At 38.2% G+C, this 20,873-nt stretch overlaps 1 protein-coding gene across 3 annotated transcripts in view; it reads right to left on the reverse strand.

Moving 5' to 3' along the window:
- Window positions 1–20,873, reverse strand: part of PCGF5 (polycomb group ring finger 5) — a 99,852-nt gene that overhangs the window by 12,251 nt on the left and 66,728 nt on the right. For all 3 annotated transcript variants that reach the window (XM_019555794.1, XM_019555796.1, XM_019555795.1), the window contains 6 exons: window positions 13,678–13,774; window positions 6,582–6,637; window positions 6,417–6,476; window positions 3,848–3,996; window positions 1,896–1,994; window positions 1,092–1,181 (listed from right to left, as the gene is read on the reverse strand). In XM_019555794.1, the coding sequence (XP_019411339.1) occupies window positions 1,092–1,181; window positions 1,896–1,994; window positions 3,848–3,996; window positions 6,417–6,476; window positions 6,582–6,637; window positions 13,678–13,774 (551 nt within the window). The remainder of the gene's footprint in view (window positions 1–1,091; window positions 1,182–1,895; window positions 1,995–3,847; window positions 3,997–6,416; window positions 6,477–6,581; window positions 6,638–13,677; window positions 13,775–20,873) is intronic.

Raw genomic sequence — 20,873 nt, forward strand, 5'->3', positions numbered from 1 at the left:
AGATAGGTAGATACACAGATTTTGAATGCAAAACTGTTAGGCACAAATTCCTACATTATCATTAGTTGAGATCCTAGTATTTTAAACTGAAAGAAAAAAAATCCAAGAATAAAATGAATACTTCTATTTTTAGATCAGAACTGAACTTATTCAAACTTTGTATTCCTGCTAAGTTCTATTTCCCCAGCTGGACAGTACTAGGATTTAAATCACTGGGCAGGAAGCCTCAATTTAATCTTTTTTATTTTTTTTTTTAACACAGAAAGTACATTCTTGTTGTTTGAGATCCTCTATTTTAGTTAACTTCTTGAAACTTTGCACTTTTAGAGAGAGGTAAGGACTTGACTCTGTACACAAACTTGCAGAGAGGCAATAGAGCTAACAGGTATTGTCTGTTACCTCTCATCTCCATATACTGCTGTTAATAGGGATGTTATCTCTGGAGACACAAATCCACAGTTTGAGAACTGAAATTAAGCATCACAGAGATGCTTAATGCGATCTTCTACACTGAGCATCAAATCCCATTGGTAAAAGTGGTTTTCTGTAATCTTTACTAATCTATAAAGAAGCCTCTGGGCACCCTGTAAGATTGGGCTCCTAATATATTCATGTTGCGACCTATTTATAATACTTTTCTAAAAAGGTTATATGAATACATTGTCTGAAATAGTATATAATTAAAAGTCATAATCCCTATTCCATGATGATATATTTGAGTTTTAACATATCTTAAATTAAAATTATCTTTATATATAGGGTATTTTTTTTAAAAAGCATCTTCATGAAAAAAATTATCAAAATACAATTAAATACAAAATCTGATTAAAAAAATATTTTAAAAAAATTGTTGCTTGTTATCCAACATGGGCAGCATCCCTAGTTTAGAGCTTCATTAATTATATTAAGAAGCCAAAGAGGAGTTATCTAGAGAGCATATGAGATTAATTTTTAAATATAAATTTTGTAAGGGTTTTCAGATAACTTTTGGACCAAGCCAAGATGACACATATATACCCTGTATGTCCATCCGTCTATACACAGGTATACGTAAATAATAATTAATGATGCAAAATTCAAAATGTATTTACATTTTCGCCTCTGAGTCTCCATCTTGTCATATAGATGAATTCCATAGTATGATCCTTCCCCATGATTTCTCCATTGCATAGTACATCCAGCTTAAACATAATAAAACAAAGCACTCAATCCAACAAGTAAAGAATATTAACATTCAAGTGAAATTGTAAGTGAAAATCTCTGAACCAATTAGGTTCATGAAAATACATTCATCAGAAACTCTTAATGTATGTACCATACACTGACCGGTGACCCCAGAAATGGAGAGATGAAAAACATGGAAGGAATCATGACTTGTTCACGGAGCATGTAAAGGGGAGGAGGGTCACATAAATACCTAAAATAGATTAATTAGTCTGTAGTCTGGGCTGTTTTTTATAGTACACAAGGAAAATAAAGGATCACCCAGGCAACTACAGAATTGGTACATGTTAGCCAATATCCCTTTCTTCCTAGAAACTACTGTTGTAATACTTGACGAGTGAATGTTATTATTAAACATGTATAAAGATGAACAAAAAAGCATATATCAGTATATCAAAATAACTTGAAAAGATACCCAATTATATGTCCATCGCTCTAAAGTTGAGCAACAAAAATTATAAAAACCATACAGCACTTTGGCTAAGCATCCTTCAGTGAGTATGGCTAAGCAGCAAGATTTGGAGCACCTTGAATAGGTGCTCAAACTTATCTTGTACCTAATGACTGTGACAAAAAAATCCTAATTTAGTTGAAATTTAAATTTAAGGCAGATTCCAGGGGATTAAAACAAGAAAAAACAAAAAAATCAAGCTTGGTTCACTTAAACTTACCTCATAAGAACTTGGAAGTTTTAATTTTAAACTGAGAAACTTCTTGATAGTTCCCACAGTCACTCGTGTAGAACAACGGATGAATTTCTTCATTAAACCCTGAAAGAATAAAATTAGAAAAGGGATGTTGGATATTTTGAAGCTATTCACCTTCATCTTTGGTTAGGTAGCATATACGCAACTTTTGGTACAAAAGCATCTATTAGTATGAGTATGAGCTGCTTTACTGGTGTCCAATTTTAGTATGTTGCATTTAAACTTATAAACCAGTACAAGAACTAAGATACATTCTGGCTAATTTTCTTTTAGGGAAATTTAAGCCGGAGCAAAGCAGCAAAAAGTACAGATCTATCTGGGCTAGAGATTCATTTTTTGGATACACATTGCAGAGTGAGACACATATATCTTGCCCTGCTAGTTTAATACAAAAGCTTTTCTGCTATATGAGAGTTTCAAACAAGAAGTGTTATGGGCAAGTATCTACTGACCTACAAAGAAAAGATTCTGTAGTACATGGATTGGGAAGTGTTTTGCTCTTACACAATTATTTTATAGTTTTTTTTTACCTGTATTTTGATATCATATTTTCTCAGATACAGAAAACCCCTTTCCATCCGAAATCAGCCCCCTAAGGTAAAGCCTCAAATACCTCATGTGCCAAAACTAACCAAAGGCCCTCTATAAAAGCAATTTTAAAAATAAAAGACCACATGCAGTACAAAGCACTATGTTGTATAGTCACATGCCAAATTCTCTCACATACAACAAACATGTACAAAATCAACATCCCAGAACTGGGGTGTACTATGTGGGGTAGCTGATTTTCTGCCCAGGAGAGAAGCACCCTGCTTTGATTCCTAATTACAATGCAGCAGCTGTTGCATTACAATTCAGGCAGCTGAGGACATCAGTTGACTTAATGGTTGATTGTTCTTCACTCCACAGATATTAACTAGATCATCTCTCTTTCTTAATGATCTTGATGTTCCCATAATCAAGCTAAACTTCCTTTGGACAATTTTTCTATCTGCTAACTGCTCCTGGTCTCCTCTTCCTATTTCACTGTATTGGAGACCTTAGCGCTCTCTCAAATCATAGATCTACCCATGGAGACCAGGCTTTAAGTGCAGCTAGGGTTTCTGCTTTACTTAAACAGGAAAGGTAGGGCAAGTCAGCTGAAAATTATGAAGCCATATCTCTGGAAAAATCTTTTTTGTATTCATTCTGCCTTTTAAAAACAAGGTGCATATTATATTCAAGAGCATTTCCAGGTAAGAAAATGTGGTGATTTGACAGTAAAATCCTAAAGAACTTACCCCCCGGTTGGATACTCTTAGCCTCAGTCTCCCTTTTCTATTTTTCTACAAATAGAAAAATTCATTTACCCCAGGTTACAGAAAACTAGTGTCAGAACCAGGTCAGATCTGTTCTAACCACCCAGAAGGCACTGCCATAGTTAGACTGCCTTCAGCACCCAAGCTAGCTGGCTTATGGATAACTCTGGTAACTCTGCTGTATACCAGTGTACTTTCAGTTTCTGGGTTAAAATTACTAAATACTTTTTTGTAAGAGTATTAGGAAAATATTTAAGCCAGTTTCTGCTGAAGAAAAATCATAAGAGAATGGGGTATATTAAAATATGCTTTTTACATTGGTTCATTATTGCAATTCTCAATTAATTTGAAACATACTACTACAAGGGCTTACAGAGATGATTAAGCCATAAGTGAGTAAGTTTATGGGAAAGCAATTGGAAATATTCCAAGAAACTTTGAAATGCCCCAACTCACAAAAGGATTCCATAGTTTGGGAAGTGCAGATGGATACAGGTTATCAATTCTGCAAAACTCTCCCCTGTAGACATTTACCTTAGATTGCTATGAGACCCCTTGGGCCCCTAATGATAAGACATGGCCAAAAACAATAAACAGCACAAATTCTTTGCAACTCACTTTCACTACGTTATCCCCTGACTGTCCATTGTTACGTAAACAATCCAGGCAAATAGCAATCTGTGGGTCACTCCTATGATAGTCTTTATCTTCCTGATTTTCATCACCCTCTTCATCTACTTTGGGCTTATCAGATTTTGGATTTTCATCTGTAACATAAAAATCAGATTATTTATGTATAATATAATTAACAGTCAAATGCAGTATCTGGGACTGAATTCATACACCCCCCCCGAAACTTGAGGCTTACTACTGAAATCATAATTTATTATGCATAAGAAGGATATTCATTTTATAGGGAATGGTTAAGTTAGGGGCTGGTAGCCATTATGGATGATATTTTTATTCATTTCTTTCCAATAATTAAAAAAAACCCAAACAAACCTCTGAATGCATCAGGACTATGTGACTGCACAGCTGCCTTAGGCTTTGTCTTTACTGCCAAAAAAAGTTCTCTCGTTGCAGGTTTTTTCTTTTAAAGCCATCAGTACACTTTAATAAAAGCCTTGTGGATGCTTGAGGAAATTACCATGAGGAAAATTACACAAGGTTGATGCTATACTTCTGTCATTGGTAGACCTCAACTAGGTAAAAATTGTAAGTGCCTTTCATCATAGAGAAGGACAGCTAATACAACTGGTAACCTATTTTAAGTCTTCTGCTTCTTGCAGTTAAGACATACCATGTATAACCATGAGCTCTTATCATTGTTACCTTTGCCTTCTGTCACCCCTTCCTTTCGTTCATTTATTATACTCTATGTTGCATTGAAAAAACTCTTCAGAAAAGGGACTGTCTCCTACCATGTAGGTATAAAATGTCAAGTATAGTAGAGCCCCAGTGCTATTTTTGGGGGGTTACCATACTGCATATAATAAAAATCATACAGGAGAAGGAAATTGATTGTTTTTAACTGGTTTACCTTTTGATATATCTGGAAGACAGCATACAAGAATTCTAACAAGTATACCTAAGTACTATTTCCTGACTCCCTCTGCTGTGATTCTGTGGATACTAGCAAAATCTGATCACTACAGGCACAATGCACGAAAAAAAGAAATTTAGGTAGCTAAGGTGCAGAGCAGTTACCAAAATATGAATAGCTATTAAATAAAAAAAGTAGCCAAAAGAACAGTTCTGACTCATACTAATGCAATAACTGGTGTATGAGATGGCAAAACAACTGAAGTAGATTACTTTTTGACTCGTCTGGTATGGTTTTCTTCCACAAACAACTTACACAAAGTAGAACAGAATTAATAAAACTAGCTAACTAAAACTAGCTAACTAAAACTCCAATTACATATGATACTCTACAGCAAACTAGTATAATTTTGTCCATATTGTCTTTCAGGCCAGCATTAAAACTATTAGTAGGGGGAAAAAACAAAACTTGCCACTTGTAATGTTTGCTAAATGCAAATAAGAAAAACTAGTGAGAATTAAAACGTTAATGTCAAACTGGAAAGAACATATTACAAACAATGGAGAAGAAAACAAATAATACGAAACAAATACTTGATAAGCCTTCTTTAAAATAAACAATTGTTACTTTGGCTTGGTAAAGCTGTTTTTTTAAAAATGGTTTACACGAGTTAAATATGCTGTGGTATCTAAATGATGAAGCTGAATTAAGGAACACAAAAACCCCTTGGATGGTTTGTATTACTTATTAGCTCAATAAAGAACTTTCAAAGTTCACAGCTCTACTACTGAAAGAGTCATTCTGGAATCTATATAAAACAGTTGTTTAGCACTTGTGGAAAAACAGTTTTGCTATATGTCATAACTAATTCTTGACAACCTCCTACTAAACAGCTGGTCAAATTTGATAACAGAAAATAATCTGAACATAAAGACTCAAGTAGTTCTGTGTCACAGCATGGTGGATTATAACTAGGATCAAAGTAGAAAATATCAAGTAGCGTGAAAGATATTAAGAATTCAGAGTGGAAAATGGTATGAATGTTAAGCATGAAGGTACTTGGTAATTCAGTTGAAAATATTACTAAAATCATTATTGCTGTTCAACTGTTGAACAGACAAGTTGAACTACAGCTCTCATTCTACAAAAGCTTATTTTTATGTACCTCTACAGAGCCACTAAATTCAATGCAACTATGCCAATGTAGAAATAAGCACAGGATTGGGGTCAGTCAGGAAAGCCATTCTCTAACACAGGTTTGGCCAACTGGTAGCCCACGAAGGGTCAAGCTGTGGTCCCCAAGCTTTTGCTTGGCTGCTGCCTTCCCCCAGTGCTCTGGCTCCAACAACAGCTAGTCTCCAGGCTCCACCTCTGTCCATGAGCTTTTACTGCCTGCCTTTGTACAGAGGTAGGAGCAGGGGCAGAGTGCAGTGGGCAAGGGGAACCCGTGTGGTACCCCAGAGGGTGGTGCAGCCCAGGGTTCCTATGGCTCATGCTGGGATTGGCCTAAGGGTGTGCTGCCTTGCTGATGCAGCTTGCGGGGCGCATTTGGTCCCCAGTTGCTTACAGTTGGACACCCTGACTTAACAGATACAATACAGAATGTACTGGGGGGCAGGAGGGAGAAAGAAGGGCAGAAATCACCTTGTCCATTTTCTTGAGGTTTGTTTTTCCTCCAAAATTCGATCTCACGCTGTAGTTCCTCTAGTAAGCAGCAAACAAAAGCAGTGTGATTCTTCAGCAATATAGAAATATCACTAGAAATTAATTTCTAATACGAAAAGGTATAATACTGAATTAGAAACTTACGTTCTCGAAGTCCAGGCACCAGTTTGAATATAATTTCTTCTAATGTGTTATCTAGCCTTTCATAGGGAAAAAAAATTATTTCAAAGAAAGAAAAGAAAACAACAAATACAAACAAAAAAGATAGTTGAACATTAAAAGTAATTATATGACAATACTCTGGTAAGTAATACATCATTCACAATCCTATAGATTTTAGCATGGAAAGGAAGAGTGGAAAAGTATTCACATTTATCTCCCTTCAGCCATTCCTGGAACCTACTTGTTTTAGACTAGGATATAGTAACACCAGATATCAGCATTAAAAACAGAGAGAAAAAAAAAGGAGGAAAGAAAAGTGAAAAATCAATCTGTATAAAATATTAATTGTAGTATTCAAATTTTTGCCACAAGCAAATCATCATATAAAGCAGTTTACTCAATATTTGAAACAAAAATTAGAAAAATAATAAAATGAGGTCAAACAAACCAATTTGAAGACGTTGACCTGTGCACTATATAAAGCAAACTAAACAACCACTGACCATACTATTTCTCTGTAAAATTTCCCATTAAGACTTTTTACCCCATGGGCTAAAAAAAAGCAATGGCATAAACTATTATAATAAGCATTCTTAAAATTCCCATGACCACAGTAGCTAGGTACCATAAAATACACCAATAGTACTGTAGCTCAAAAGGAAAAAACTAACTCTAAGGAAAATTGTCAGAGGATTAATTTACAGTAGACACACAGCCAAATGTTATGTTTAATTAAGTTATGGTTATGGCACATAATAAAAGGAAGGCTGCTTAGAGATAAAGCTCCCTCAAATATGTTTTCATTTTTGCACGTGGAAACAGACTACAATAACTGAACCGTGTACTGAAGTTGTTTGCTCAAATATCTATGAAAAAAGAGAAAATGTTTTTGCTATCACTTCCAGCAGTACAGCTAGCAATTTAGTATCTATCACAGTATTTTCATATAGCAACAAAAGCCATTTATCTAGAACAATCCCACCTACACTGATATGACAAACAGATAATCTGAACATTATAAAGTATATTTGTACTAGGGGACTGGAAATTGTAGACTATTTTAAAAATAATGTAACAGTTCCATAATACATTATTCTATTTTGATTAGAAAAGTAAATCCATGGGACCAACTAAATGGTAATATAAAGTGAGGTGCAGATAGATGCAAGTGACAGTGTGGCATAGCTTGCACTGATATGGCATTTACAGCCTGGATTTGGATATTCACTAAGCTAAATCCTTGGCTTCTTTTCTGGTTGCTTTGCTATATACACTCTTTTGGAACTCGGCCAGTCCAGGATCAAGCAGAATGGTGGCCTGGAGCCCTCACTCAGCTTCCCCTTAGCTACAGTAAGGTAAACTTCACACAGCTGAGGGAAGCCACCAGGTATCAAATCAATGCAGGTTAGGCTACTTTATCACTTAACAGTGATAGTTACACCCAATTGCTTAATTTACATCATCTAGAGATATCTGTAACATTGGTACCTCCTTTGACCAGATTCAAATTGTCAGCAGATTCTATCCCCAGTTTTTAGCATCTCCAGGTCAGATGTAGCCTCAGAGAAAAACTATATACTGTATTTCAGGTTAGGGACTTACACACACAGGCATTCACAATATGTCTTCACTACAGCTTACCATATACTGTAGAGACACTCAGGCCAATGTTAAATGAGCCGGCTCAGATACCAAACCTGATTCTCACAATGCAACTGGATGTAATAAACCCATGCATTGCTGCTAACTTGGTTCTCCTAAGGGCAATTTAGTTCCATACCAAGATATTAGACATTACCAACTCAAAATGTCAGGCTAGCAAAATAAGTTGTTTGAAATATCATACAAGACGGCATCATCTAAGAACCCTTAACTTATAATTATTTTCTTTTTTAAAGTACACCTAATTTGGTACTATAAATTCATTAGAAAAAGAAAACTGAGGGATCCAACTTCAGTCTAAGATTGTGTGTGCAAACTTGCAGTAAAAAATTACTTACAAGTATCTCATAAAGTGCACAGCTGTTCACTACACCTCTTGCTCATGAGGGATGAAAAGTTAGACAGGAAGAAGACAGAAATGATTTACTGTTGGTGAATGGATAAAGCCCATTTCAATAGGGAATACTTCCTGTAACTAATATAAAAGAAAATCTGGAATTCTTATAACAAAATCTATATCTAATTAAAAAGATGAAATTCTGTCATCAAAGCATCTTGGTCCGAAACCACTATTCAACCTTTTATACTATGGTCCTGGATTATCATGTTATGTTATGAAGACAGCTTTGCCACAGCATTTTTCATATTCAGTGCCTCAATAGATTTCTTCTGGGTCTGATTCAAGGAGAAGTAAAGAAATAGAAAGTCTCCAGAATCTCACATAAACCACTCTAAATTGTAAAAGAAACTCAGAGAGTTGGAGGGAAAACAAAAGTCCCAGCAAGTTGAAATGCCCTGTTTTGAAAGCTGTCCTCAGAAGACCAGGCCAAATAACACCAAAGGTCCTTTTACTGCCTCAAGACTGAAGGCTTGGTTCAATTAGTAAGCACTGTTTCTCCTATGGTACCAAGCTTAGTTGTGTTGGGAAGGGGTATCATCACTTGGGGTTTCCAAAGACTGACCACCACACTCAATTCTACTTGCACCTCCATCTGAAAACAAATGAGCTCCTAATTCTTCAGAATGGTATACAAACCCAGAACATTCCCCTTCCCCCATTTTAATACTCTGCCCTTACTTATAGATGTGAACTCCTTGCCTGGTGCTGTTTATCTTGGGGCTAAAGAAATTGTCAGTGCTGCTTAAACTACAAGAAAACCATCATACTTCATAAGTTTATGATGTTAGCATGAAAAGCTAGTTTCCTTGTCTATAATTATCTTTACTTTTCAAATAAGTAAACAAAACAAACAGAGTCACTTGACATTTGTTATGTAAACAGCATTAATGTTAATCAGACTGACAGGCAAAAAATGCTAGGAAAAGTAACTACATTCTGACTTTTGCCTGTAGCAAATGACATGAACCCCCTCCCCCTCCCAGAAACCTATACAAAAAAGTTTTTTTTCAGGTATTATTTACAATATTACTGTCATAAGAAGGCTTTGAAAAGCAATGAAAATTTGTCTTTTGTAGCGTGCCGAACATCCTAAAATGAAATTATTTTAGAAAACTCCAAGTCATCTTTTTTGTCATTTGGTACTTCCAGTAAAAGCTGGAACAAGACTATATAAAGTTAACTGTAGTTCTCCACCCCAACCTTGTCCAAAAGTTCTCTCAAATAGAACACGATATAAAATAAAACAAAGGTAAATAACAGCTTTTTTTTATATCTCCAATTTCTATTTTACCCAAGCAAACAACCCTTCATTATGAAATATTCTGTAATGTGACAAATTCAAGTATCATTAGTGTTCACTGGCATACACAGAACAAGCTGGCAGAAGAAAGTGATTCAGTATTCATGACGCACCCTACTGATTTCTGGCACATAACTTTGGTTAGGTTGTGAATACAGGACAGGGCCCATAGTAATTCTAAGAATTCAACAGTTCCCATGTTATAGATAGACACAGGATTTCAATCAACTTTACAGGACTTAAAATCCCTGTACAATTTATATGTAGGACACCAATAACTCAGAAATATCTGTATTTCAAAGATCTTGTAAGATCAAATTTGCAACAATATAAAATCAATTAACAGAAATCAATATAAATCAATTCATAGAAAAGTATAGCTGGAAAGGACCTTCACAAGGCATCTAGTCCAAACCTCTGCCTGATCATCCCTATCCAAACCAGCCTACACAAATCCATTGTCTAACTTATTAGTAGAACTACACTGTCAACTCTGACAACCACAAGGCACAGCACCCTAACCACCACAGGCAAAGCAGGGGGAAAACAGTGGCCAATGTCCTGATGCTGTGAGGTTTGTTAAAATATGCTCAGAAGTTCCAAGGAAGAGGGCCATGTCTCCTGATACAGGAGGCAAAAATGCTCAGTCTGTACCAATCTGACCACGGGGTAAAATTCCTTTCTGAACCCAAATATGGTGATCAATCTGACCCGAGCAGAGGGGCAAGAACCTACAGCCAGGAACCTCTGGGCTTAAGTCCCAACAAGAGCAATGACACACCTCAGTCAAAATCCCAAGTTTGACAGTAGTCACACCCAATGCTTCTGAGGGAGATGACTCCTTCACAGCTTGTATAGCAACAGGAGGGGGAAAATATCCCTCCCAGCCCCACGTGGCAACCAGCAAAGCCCAGAAGCACAGAAAATACCTACAGTGCAACACAGATATAGCAATTCTTAAGATCATTCTTGATCAATGCTTGTCCATCCTCTTCTTGACCACTTCCAGTGATGGATATTCCACAACTTCTGAAGAGATAAATAATCTCACTGCCTTACTGTTCTAACAGTGAAGTTTTTCCTGATATTCAATCTAAATTTACTTTGTTGCAATTTCAAGCCTTTGGTCTGCATCCCACTGCAGCAAGAGTAAAAAAGTATTTTCTCTCTTCTTTGTGACAGTCCATCAGATATTTGAAGATGTCACGGTCTTGAATATATTACTACCAAGGGCTCTAACATTTTCCCTGCCATTTCCCTCAGTATCATCAAAACTTTTTTTGTTCATGGTGCATACATAATAGACCTATTTGCTTTAAGTTAAAAATATATATGCAGTACTTATTGCCATATCACATGTAATTATTGCATTTTTAGGACATATGATGGGCTTTCAGAAAAGTCAGAATAAATTATGTACATTAAGCCATGTTGTTAACATCAGAAAAGAGATAACACTATTCACTCATTCTTCTTATTTTATAAGTTTAACCTTTTAAAATATTTTAGAATACATAAATAATCTAATAAATTATTGGTTTTATGCAGTCTTTTGGCAGAATAAACCTAGTTACCATAAAAGAGATACCAGGAAGTTTCCAGAGAAAGTGTCTCTTTCTGCACTTCTGGCAAAGCTTCTCTCACCCTGGTTAGAGCACATAATGATTTTATAAATGCAGACCGCTATGTAAATCAGAAAACGCATCTTCTGCAGAAGTGAAACTGACGTAAATTAATTGTGAACAGTACATACTATATATTGTCTGCTGGGTGGACAATCACAATGTGAAACAACTATAAACATTCTTTCTTTATAGATAGATGGACAGATAGATAAAGAAAGCCTTCTACAAAAGGTATATTCCCCCACAAGACTAGAAAGATGGTTCTTAAGACATTTTCTAACAAAACTGGTTAGAGGAAATTAAACTGCATCTTCCTCATTTGCCTTTCTAGTAAGTAATCTCAGCATGTCATTCTCCCACAAACTGTTCTACACACTCAAACATCTTACCACAGAGCCAAGGAGATCTGTAGATACCACAAGGGAATTAACAAATAAACTCAACTCAGACAAGACCAATGCCTGATCATTTGTTCATATACTGACTTCAAAAGGACATTTTTTTCAATTTTGATCATTAGCTCTACGGGTAGAATATCTTACAAAACAACACCTTAGAAAACAATAACAGCATATAAAAAAAACTCTTTTTTTTATTTGTATGCAAGGCAAAGGATAGAGAAAAAGAAGATTATAGTCCACCATGCTTCCTCAAAAGATGAACTCATATCAAACTGGTTTGTTTAGCATGGATCAGGCACCTATTACAGCTTGCCTTAGCTTAGATGATATAAATTCAATTATCAGTTTCATTACTGAAACAAATAAAGGAGATATCCCACATTCTCTCCATTAAGGGTTACAGTGGACTATCGTGTTTGGCATCTCAACCAACCTATAGGATTCCATACTTATCTTTTGGCTTCTTCCAATAGTAAATACTTTACAATGTGGAAAATCAGTTATAGACATAAATGTGAACATTTTCCAGGAGTAGCCTCCTCAGTCTCCAAGAGCTACAACCAGTGACTAATGAAGACTGTTCAGTGAAGTAGTTGAGATAGATATTATAGATATGGAAATGTTTTATGCCTCTGACTTCAATTTATTTTCATCCCTTGTTAATTCACAAAATTCTATTAAAACAAATATTTCTTTTAAGACACTAGATTCTACTGAGAGAATCTTCTGTTTTAAATAAAGGCAGTAATTACCTTATTTATAAGATAGAAATCAAGAAACATGTCACTAGGAATGGAGGAACTCATTTTTCCTGTAACTTGTGAAGATCCCATTCATGGGACATCATAATTTGCCAGGTTTGCTATTCCCATTTCATAAAATATTAACACTGAAATTCTTTAGGATGAAGAGCACTGTGTGCACCTTGTACTAAAAGGGGATTTCCAACTAGGTGAGGTCTAAGAACTTGAATGAATCAAAATTATATAGCTGATTAATCAAACTTTAATGGTGTTGTAGCCCAGTGGAACATATAAAGTTTAATGCCAATTAATTTACTAACCTAGATCAAATGATCATCTGCATCGGTAAACATACTATATGCAATCCCTGTTGAACCAGTTAACTGGAACAGGGAAACTCTTCGGAAATCTGATCCAAGGTTGTAAGAAACAAAGAGATAACAGACTTAAAATGCAGCCACAGAAATGGCAGTTTCTGAAATACTTTTCAGGGAATGTATCAAGTTTGTACCACTACTCTTTTCCTAGTTACAATATAAACTTATTTCTAACATGGATGATCAAAAGTCTTTCTCCTTTTAAATTATCATAATCTGTATAGAGGTCTGTTAAAATAACAAGTTTCACTTTTCTGCTCAAACTTCTGAACACAGGAAAGAAATACAAAAGATGAAAGGGGGAGCTTTCATGAAGGGTTAGGGTTAGGTTTTTAGCTAATTTGCTGATTGTATAATACTGTTCTGCTATACTTTAGCCATAGTTGGGTATCCAGTTCATTTTTATTTTTTTAAAATTAAGGATATCAAGAACTTACACATAAAAGAGTTTTTTAGCATTTGTATATAGATTCATAAAATGAAATTTCCTCAGAATAAAAACCGTATTAAGGAATTTTTAAAAAGCACCATTCCATATATTTAATCAAACTTTGTTTAATGCCATCTTACCTTAACATTTCTAATGGATTGGTCTCGTGCACCTGATTGCCACATCTGGGGCAATCATTACTGTCTTCAAAGTGCTGAACAATACAAGTCTTACAAACTGTACAAAGCAAAAATAAACAGTGTTAGGCAAAATGTGAACAATGCAGCATTTCTAGATCAAGAAAATATTATTGTTCACAAATGACCTACTATAAAAAAAACCCCAACCAGACAAAAACAAAACAAAACAAACAGGCCAGCGTTAACTAGATAATGTAGCAAAAACTAGAGAGGTAACAGAAAACGTACTGTTTTGTACTGTCCTGTTCCCCAAAGTCATGACTAGCTGTGCTCAGTGATGATATTATTGTATTGAGTCAATCAGAACAGGTTAGGCAAGTTTTAGTTTTCATTTTAATTCTTGTTTTTATAATCCTCACAACATTACAGAACGCATAATCACAGCACTTCGTCCTTAATCAAAGTCCAAGACAGAGTGTACTAAAAACTACAAAAGAGCAGCAGCTGACTGCAATTTAACATCTGTTTTTGAAAATTCTAGAATTCTCAAAAATCCGACACTTATTAAAAATACACTACTACATCAGGGAGTAGCGGTGGCTGCTCCCGGAACAGTGGCTGCACATGGAGCAGCAGTGCAGGGTGGTGGATGCAGCTGCTGGGTACAAGCTTCCCCCTCCGTGTCCGGGGTGGCGGGGGTGCGGAGGAGGGAAGGGTAGTGGGAGGCAGTTGCAAAGCAGCGGCCGCACACAGTTTAAAAAATCTGGAATTTTCAGGTTTCCAGCAGGTACTAGGTCCCAAAGACGCCGGATTTATGAGGTTATACTGTATCTTTGCTCTTTTAGAAAGTTTTAGATAAAATTGAATATATAACAAGAGTCCCAAAGGTAGAAGCAAGTTACCTTTCTACTAAGATGCAAGGCCTTCAACATTAGTGATGTCAGGACTGATAAACATTAATATATGAATCTTAATATCCAGAACAGATTCATTGATACTGCATTAAAAACCCAACAATGTCATTTAATCCTATAAACTGTTACTAAACCAAGCAAAGTATTGCAACACGGTTTCTTCCAAACACAATTAATTACAGACTTTACTGCCATTAATACTAAAAATGAAACAAAACTTGTTAATACCCAATAGGTTGGTTCTTACATGTGTCATTTTTCACCTACACTGAAACAATTGCAAATACTTTAATAAATGGACATAAAAAGTGTTGGCAATTCCAGTATAGCTTCTGCTGATAGAACTTCTTTTTCCATCCATTATCCAAGAGCCAAGACCACTTCTAAAACAAATTGCTAAAAACTACGGACATGGAGATTTCTGAGGAACTCCTAAAATCTTCACAAAAATAAAAAGTCAAACATTTAATAATTTGGGCAGCCAGCACAACAAGCCAACTGGATAGTCAGGAAAGTTAAAGCAAATTAACTAAAGTTGTGAAATTAGTGCACATACATTAACATGTATTAAACCTGTATGTGAACACTGTAACTGGGATTCAGTGCACTTTAACTTGTGTACATTAACTTGATAGCTTTAGCTGAGCAGCCAGAAACAATTTCAGAGCTGCGGGTGGGAACACGCTGGATAGGGTCCAAAATGGGTTGGCATTCCAACCTAACTGCCACTATTGCTTCTCCTTGGTCCCTTGCTATATTGACAGAACATAGAAGTGTTATAAAATTAGAGATCCACATCTGTACACTAGCTGATCATATTTTCTTTCCAGATACGCTTAGCAATTTAGTTGTTAGCAGCATTTTATATGAATGTTGTATAGTCATGACAGTGACTGAAGTACAAGTGAGAGAACAAGGAGGTGCCAGCAGCCAATACCATTAACTAAGCTTGCATCTTCTGATAACGTAGTGCCACAGATCTTGGCAAGTTCTAACACTTTACTGATAGGTGTTACTATTCTATGTGGCAATGAAAAAAAGATGCATATCTAATAATCTGTATTTTTTTACTGACTTTTCCTACTGGGATGTGTGAATTCTCAGCCATTTTTCTGAAAAGTTCTGGAAAGCTTTTATAATAATCAAATGATAACAATGAAGCCAGTTACTTTATCGGGAGAAGACTGAGATACAGCTGCTGAAGGAAGATTGGTTAGAGCATGTTGCTTTTCTTCTGAAGTAAATTGTTGGTGATGTTGAAGAGAATGCTGAGGCTGAAGATTTCTGAGGTCTGTAAGATCCAATGGATGCACAGATCTCAATTCAGCACATCTAAAAGAACAGGGCATTTAGTGTGATGATAATGCTATGGAATCCAGCACAACCATTAGCAGCATCTACATGAAAATTATGTTGAAGGCTATATATGGGATGTTTTCTGTCTGTTCGGTCTTTCTGCCTGACAGCAATATCCGAGCTGAATTTCTGGTGAAAAGCAGGGTGTTAAGTGAATGATGATCCTTGTCCATCAACTTTGAAGGCAGATAAAAATGATGAACAAGAATATTTTTTCACAAATGCAGAAGCTGCTCTCTGAGGAGCTCCTGTTTCTACATGAACATAGGTATGACAAAAGTAGTAAAGATGTTTTAAAAGCTGTCTTACCAGAAACTAAGGATGGACATAACATCTACCTGAAAAATGGCTTTTCCTAAGCAAATAGGACAATGACTACTGTAAATGTCATTGGGAATAGTGTAGACCATTGTGCTGAGTTTGGCATTCTTTTGCAATGCATTACAGTAGCTTAAGTAGGCCTTTGGGTGTATTAAGCAAGGCCAAATGAGCATAACTTTTTCAGAAGACTAGCCAGTCTTATGACATCAAACCTTAATTAAGGGTTCAGGTCAGTGTTTGTAACTCAACCAGCAGGATGACACAATTACATTTCCTTTCTGACCAAATATGTCAAACTTTTTTCATCAAGTCATGCTATAAGCCTTCGTTTCAGGAAGGGGATAAAAAAGGGGGCTCAGTGCTCTGAGATGAGTTCCTCTGTCATCCTTTGCCAATACTCCTGTCCGCAGGCATAACGAAGACCCAGCACCCCTTGGAAATTCTCTCTCAATTTGGGTAAGACTCCCTTACCTGGCTGGCCACAAGTTACAAAAAACGTAGAATTTTAAGACGCACAGATTCCAAGTTGTAAAAGCTTGCTTATTTCTGCTTGAATCATAAAAGTATACCCAGATGTATGCTGTGCTGTTCTTTATTTTCATAGATTTCATAGACATTCCGGCTGGAAGGGACCCCGGAGGATTACGTCCAGCCCCCTGCCCCATGGGCAGGAAGTCAGCAGGGATCAGCAAGATAAACATCTGAATGTGTCTTGAAGGCATTCAAAGTGGGTGCTTGAACTACCTCCAGCAGCAGTCTGTTCCAAACCCTTGGGGGCATGGACAGTAAAGAAGTTCTTCCTTATGTCCAGCCTGAATTGGTCACAGTGGAGTTTGTGACTGTTAGATCTTGTCATCCCTTGGGGTGCTCTGGGGAACAGACGTTTCCCCATATCCTGGTGAACAACCCTGATAAACTTGTAGGTGGCCACCAGATTGCCCCCGAGTCTGAGATTTTCCAGGCTGAAGAGTCCAATGGCTCTCAGCCTCTCACCATAAGGTCTGTTTTCCTGACCTCTGATCATACGTGTGGCTCTCCTCTGCACCCTCTCAAGCTTCTCCACATCCTTTTTGAATTCTAGAGCCCAAAACTGGATGCAGTACTCCAGCTGCGGCCTCACCAAGGCCGAGTACAAGGGGAAAATGACGTTGTGGGATTTGCCTGAGAAGCATCTATGGATGCAAGCCAGCGTTTTGCTCGCTTACTAGCTGCAGCATCACACTGAAGGTTCATGTTCATCTTGTGGTCGATCATGACCCCCCAAGTCCCTTTCATATGTAGTGCTGACCAGTGTATCACTGCCGAGCCTATAAGCATGCTGCAGGTTTTTCCTCCCAAGGTGGAGAACCTTGAATTTTTTGGTGTTAAACACCATCAGGTTCTCATTGGCCCATTTCATGAGCCTGTCAAGATCTTGCTAAATGGGTACTTTGTGTCTTTTTTTCACCAGTCCCATGGGACACCCCTGGCCACTGTGGGTCAGGGATGCCCAGGTGAGGGAGATTCCTTACCCTCCATCAGTGCTGACCTTGTGAAGGAACACCTTGACAGGCTGGAGATCTTCAAGACAGCTGGCCCTGATGGTTTACACCCAAGGGTACTCAAGGAGCTGGCTAACATCATAGCTCAGCCCCTAGCACGGATCTTTGAGAACTCTTGGCGCTCTGGTGCAGTGCCTGATGATTGGAAGAAGGTCAATGTTGTGCCTATCTTGAAAAAGAGGGAGGAAAGTAGATCCCACAAACTACAGGCCCATCAGCCTGACCTCTATCCTGGGGAAGGTCTTGGAAAAGATTATCAAAGAGGCCATCCTTAACAGACTAGCTGAAGGTAATATCTTGAGGGATACCCAGAACAGATCTGTTGTGGGTACATCTTGCTTGACCAATCTCTTTTCCTTTTACGACCAGGTAACCTATCACCCCGACAAGGGGAAGAGATTGATGTCGCATATCTTGACTTTAAAAAAGCCTTTGATCTGGTACCTTGGGTCCACCACGATCTGCTGGCTGGGAAATTGGCTGTGTGGTCAGACCCAGAGGGTAGTGGTTTATGGAAGTCAATCATCATGGTGCCCTGTGACCAGTGGGGTCCCGCAGGGCTCTGTACTTGAACTTATATTGTTCAACATCTTCATTAATGATATGGACACTGGAGTCAGAAGTGGACTGGCCAAGTTTGCCAACAACACCAAACTTTGGGATAAAGCATCCACACCTGAGGACAGGAAGCCAATCCAGGCTGACCTTGACAGGCTTAGGAAATGGGCGGATGAGAACCTGATGATGTTTAATACCGAAAAATGCAAGGTTCTTCACCTTGGGAAGAAAAACCTGCAGCATGCTTATAGGCTTGGCAGTGCTACACTGGCTAGTACTACAGATGAGGAGGACTTGGGGGTCATGTTGACCACAAGATGAACATGAGCCTTCAATGTGACGTTGCAGGTAGTAAAAACTGAGCAAAACGCTGGCTTGCATCCATAAATGCTTCTCAAGCAAATCCCAGGACGTCATTCTCCCACTGTACTCAGCCTTGGTGAGGCCGCAGCTGGAGTACCGCATCCAGTTTTGGGCTCCACAATTCAAAAAGGATGTGGAGAAGCTTGAGAGAATCCAGGGAAGAGCCACACACATGATCAGGAAAACAGAACTCACAACAACAGGCTGAGAGCCATGGGACTCTTCAGCCTGGAAAAGTGCAAAGTGCAGTCTCAGGGGTGATCTGATGGCCACATATAAGTTTATAAGGCGTGTCCACCAGGATGTGGTAGCACGTTTGTTCACCAGAGCGCCCCAAAGGATGACAAGGTTGAATGGTTATAAACTCCTGCAAGACTGTTTCAGACTGGACACAAAGAAGGATTTCTTTACTGTCCGAGCCCCCAAGATCTGGAATAGCCTGCCATCGGAGGTAGTTCAAGCACCTACTTTGAACGCCTTCAAGAGAAATTTGGATGTTTATCTTGCTGGGATCCTATGACCCCAGCTGACTTCCTGCCCCTGGGGCTGCGGGCTGGATGCAATGATCTTCCGAGGTCCCTTCCAACCCTAACAGGGATGAAATTTGTGAAAACTCCCTAAGTCGCCCTCAGGCCCAAATAAATTGCTCATCCTTGTATATATTCCTTGCAAAGCAAAAAAACCCAAACAAACCCAAACAGTTTGATTAAAATTTCATGCAACTACCTTAAAACACTAGGACAGCTTATACATTTGGAAAAATTACTGAACTGTAAATTATTATTGATATTATCTAGAGCAACTTTTCCTTTTTTACCCAGAACTGTGCTGCCATTAGGAATTGTCTACAAGTAGCAGCTGATGTTCTTCCTCCAAATCTTTGAACTCACCTCAATAGATATATAAACGTATGTCAGTACTGCTACCCATATCAACACCAAAGGAATAAAACATGAGTGATAGTAAGTATATGTGCACATATATATGTAGACATATATATCAGTTTAGCTTCTTTAAACTTAAACACAGGTGAAGAGAAAGAGGCTTCTAAAATGCTGATTAGTTTTCCCTGGAACAATATGTATTATGACATATACATTTTTCACGCAATTTCCTATTTCTACAAAAAGACATTTTCAACATACTGTGCGCTACAGGCCAAATTCTATAGGCATGCCGATACATCAATCCATATCGTATTGGCACTGATAAAAAGCTCCTGGCCACTGTATCCACCCTTGGGGAAGCATACGAGGCATATACCCCCTGCATTTATGTGTGGAGCAAGGGCAGACTACACGCCTGGGGCTGTGCCCGGGGTAAGCAGGGCAGGTGAAGGTACTGAGGAGTGGGCTATGGCAAATTCTGGGATGGCTGTAGCCCAACCTGTAGGTCCACTCCCAATACTACCACTGCCCTGTCCCCACCCACTCTGAGTGCAGCTGTAGCCCAGCCCCCAGCCTGCACCAGGCAGCCCACCCTCATACTGCACACAAATCTAGGGGACGCATGCCCCCAGTGCCGCCCCAGGGGTCTGTGCAGTGGCAGGAGCTGCCCCCTCCTTTCCCACCTCCACGCCCCCTGGATGAACTGCCTGCGGCTCTGTCCTGTGTCCTCCACACCTCACACTCTGGGCTGGGAAGCACCTGTCCCTACCCCAGCCCTAGCCCTACTCCCTTCCTCACCATGGGGGCCCTGATCTGCCCACCCACACCCCTACCCTCTTCCACTGTCCTTCCCCCCCCCCCCCAAACTTACTGGCAAGATGCTGCTCTGCAAGCTGCAAGGCTGCATATTGGTAATTGGATTGGTTTGGGCTGGTTAATAATTGGACTACAGTATTGGCCAAGAAAATCTTTATTGGTGCACCCCTACTATATTCCCTTCAAACCCAGCCAAGGTCAAGGAAATAGTGGAAACACAGAACCAGAGTAAATCACTTTACAAAGGCAACCCCATCTTTACTCCACTGAGGCAAAGGAGGGAATACTGGGAAGAACTTCACTGCCTGGAGTCCAACAGCTCTATCCTGTCTGTTCCTGTATCCACAGCAAAGTAACAAGACAACTGATACAAGGAAAAGCTTCTCTATAAAATCAGCTTTATTAAGCTAACAATGTTAATTCTTTAGTTGCCAAAATAA

This window comes from Crocodylus porosus, unplaced genomic scaffold, assembly GCF_001723895.1.
Source record: "Crocodylus porosus isolate Cpor-Errol unplaced genomic scaffold, CroPor_comp1, whole genome shotgun sequence".
Classification (NCBI taxonomy): Eukaryota; Metazoa; Chordata; order Crocodylia; family Crocodylidae; genus Crocodylus; species Crocodylus porosus.